The following is a 1,206-nucleotide window of genomic DNA, read 5'->3' as shown; positions in this document are numbered from 1 at the left end:
CCTCTGCGGCGGGCTTCCAGAAGCTGGGCCCTGGGGAGGGCCTCGGCGGCCTTCGGGACCACGTGGGAGCCCCTCAGAGCAGTCGAGTCCCCATGTGCCGCCACCAGAGTTTGGCAACTTTTATTGCGACGTTAGGCTGCTGAGCAACAAGTCGACCGTGGGACTCCACCCGCGGGCTTTCTAAACCAAACCAACCAAGTTGCCGTGGAGTCAATGATGAAAGAAAGCCCACGACTATCCAGTCTCTTCCCACCCACAGCGACCCTCCTCAGGAGCCCCGTGGTGCTGAGACGTTGGCGTTGGGCAGCTAACCGAAAGGTGGACGGTGCAAACCTACCAGAAGCTCCGAGGGAGAAAGAGGAGGTGCTCTGCCTTCGCAGGGTCCCTGCGAGTGGGAACCGACTAGATGGCCTTGGGGTCTGGAGGGTTGTTGTGCTGTAGCAGCCTCCTGGGGAGTGCTGTCTGGGAATCCTGAGGCAGCCACTCTGGCCTCCCCTGCCCTGCCCTGCCCTGCGGGCTTGCTTGAGTCAGAATGGACTGACTGTGGCCCTGGGGCTTTGTAGTAGTTTTAATCTTCAGCTGACTAAGAGCCCGGGTGGCACTGGTTTCAGCATTAGGCTCCATCCCTGAGGGTAACCAGCCAGGCTCCCTGTGGTAGGGAGAGTAGACTGCCTGCTCCCTTAATGACCACAGGCTCCCAAACCCAGTGCGGCCCTTGTGCTCTGTCCTAGAAGGTCACCGTGAGTCCAGATGGATTCCAGCGCAGGCGGGTTGGATTTGGGCTTGTCTAAGACGGACCAGAACTGTGCCGAGGGTGGCCCCGGCTGTGATCTTTATGCGGGGCAGATCCGATAGCCTGTGAGTAGGGCCGGGATGTAACCGCCAGTCCCTAGAAGCGGTAGAAACCCTGTGAGGCAATTCTACTCGCGTCCTGTTGAGTCACTGCTAGTCTGAATCACTCAAAACGACAGTGCGTTTTGGGTGGTTGTCATCATTGTTGCTGCTGTTGTCTTGCCATTTGCAGGAACCCCGGTGATGCAAAGCTTAAGCGCGCCACCACGAACCAACGGTTGGATGGTTCAAACCCAACCTGCAGCTTTGTGAGAGACAGACCTGCCAATTGGCTCCCATAAAAAGTATAGCCTACTATGCAACCACGAGGTGTCGAAGGGATCAGGTGTAAGGCATCATCAGAACAAAAAATCT

At 57.4% G+C, this 1,206-nt stretch overlaps 1 protein-coding gene across 1 annotated transcript in view; it reads left to right on the top strand.

The window, feature by feature from the left end:
- Positions 1-1,206, top strand: part of SLC25A43 (solute carrier family 25 member 43) — a 91,587-nt gene that overhangs the window by 381 nt on the left and 90,000 nt on the right. The window contains exon 2 of the mRNA XM_045298555.1: positions 21-130. Coding sequence (XP_045154490.1) covers positions 21-130 — 110 coding nt within the window. The remainder of the gene's footprint in view (positions 1-20; positions 131-1,206) is intronic.

This window comes from Echinops telfairi, unplaced genomic scaffold, assembly GCF_000313985.2.
Source record: "Echinops telfairi isolate 266 unplaced genomic scaffold, ASM31398v2 ScPeMD7_7427;HRSCAF=8465, whole genome shotgun sequence".
Taxonomy (NCBI): domain Eukaryota; kingdom Metazoa; phylum Chordata; class Mammalia; order Afrosoricida; family Tenrecidae; genus Echinops; species Echinops telfairi.
The sequence above is the reverse complement of the archived record's forward strand: the minus strand, read 5'-3'. Positions and strand labels throughout refer to the sequence as shown.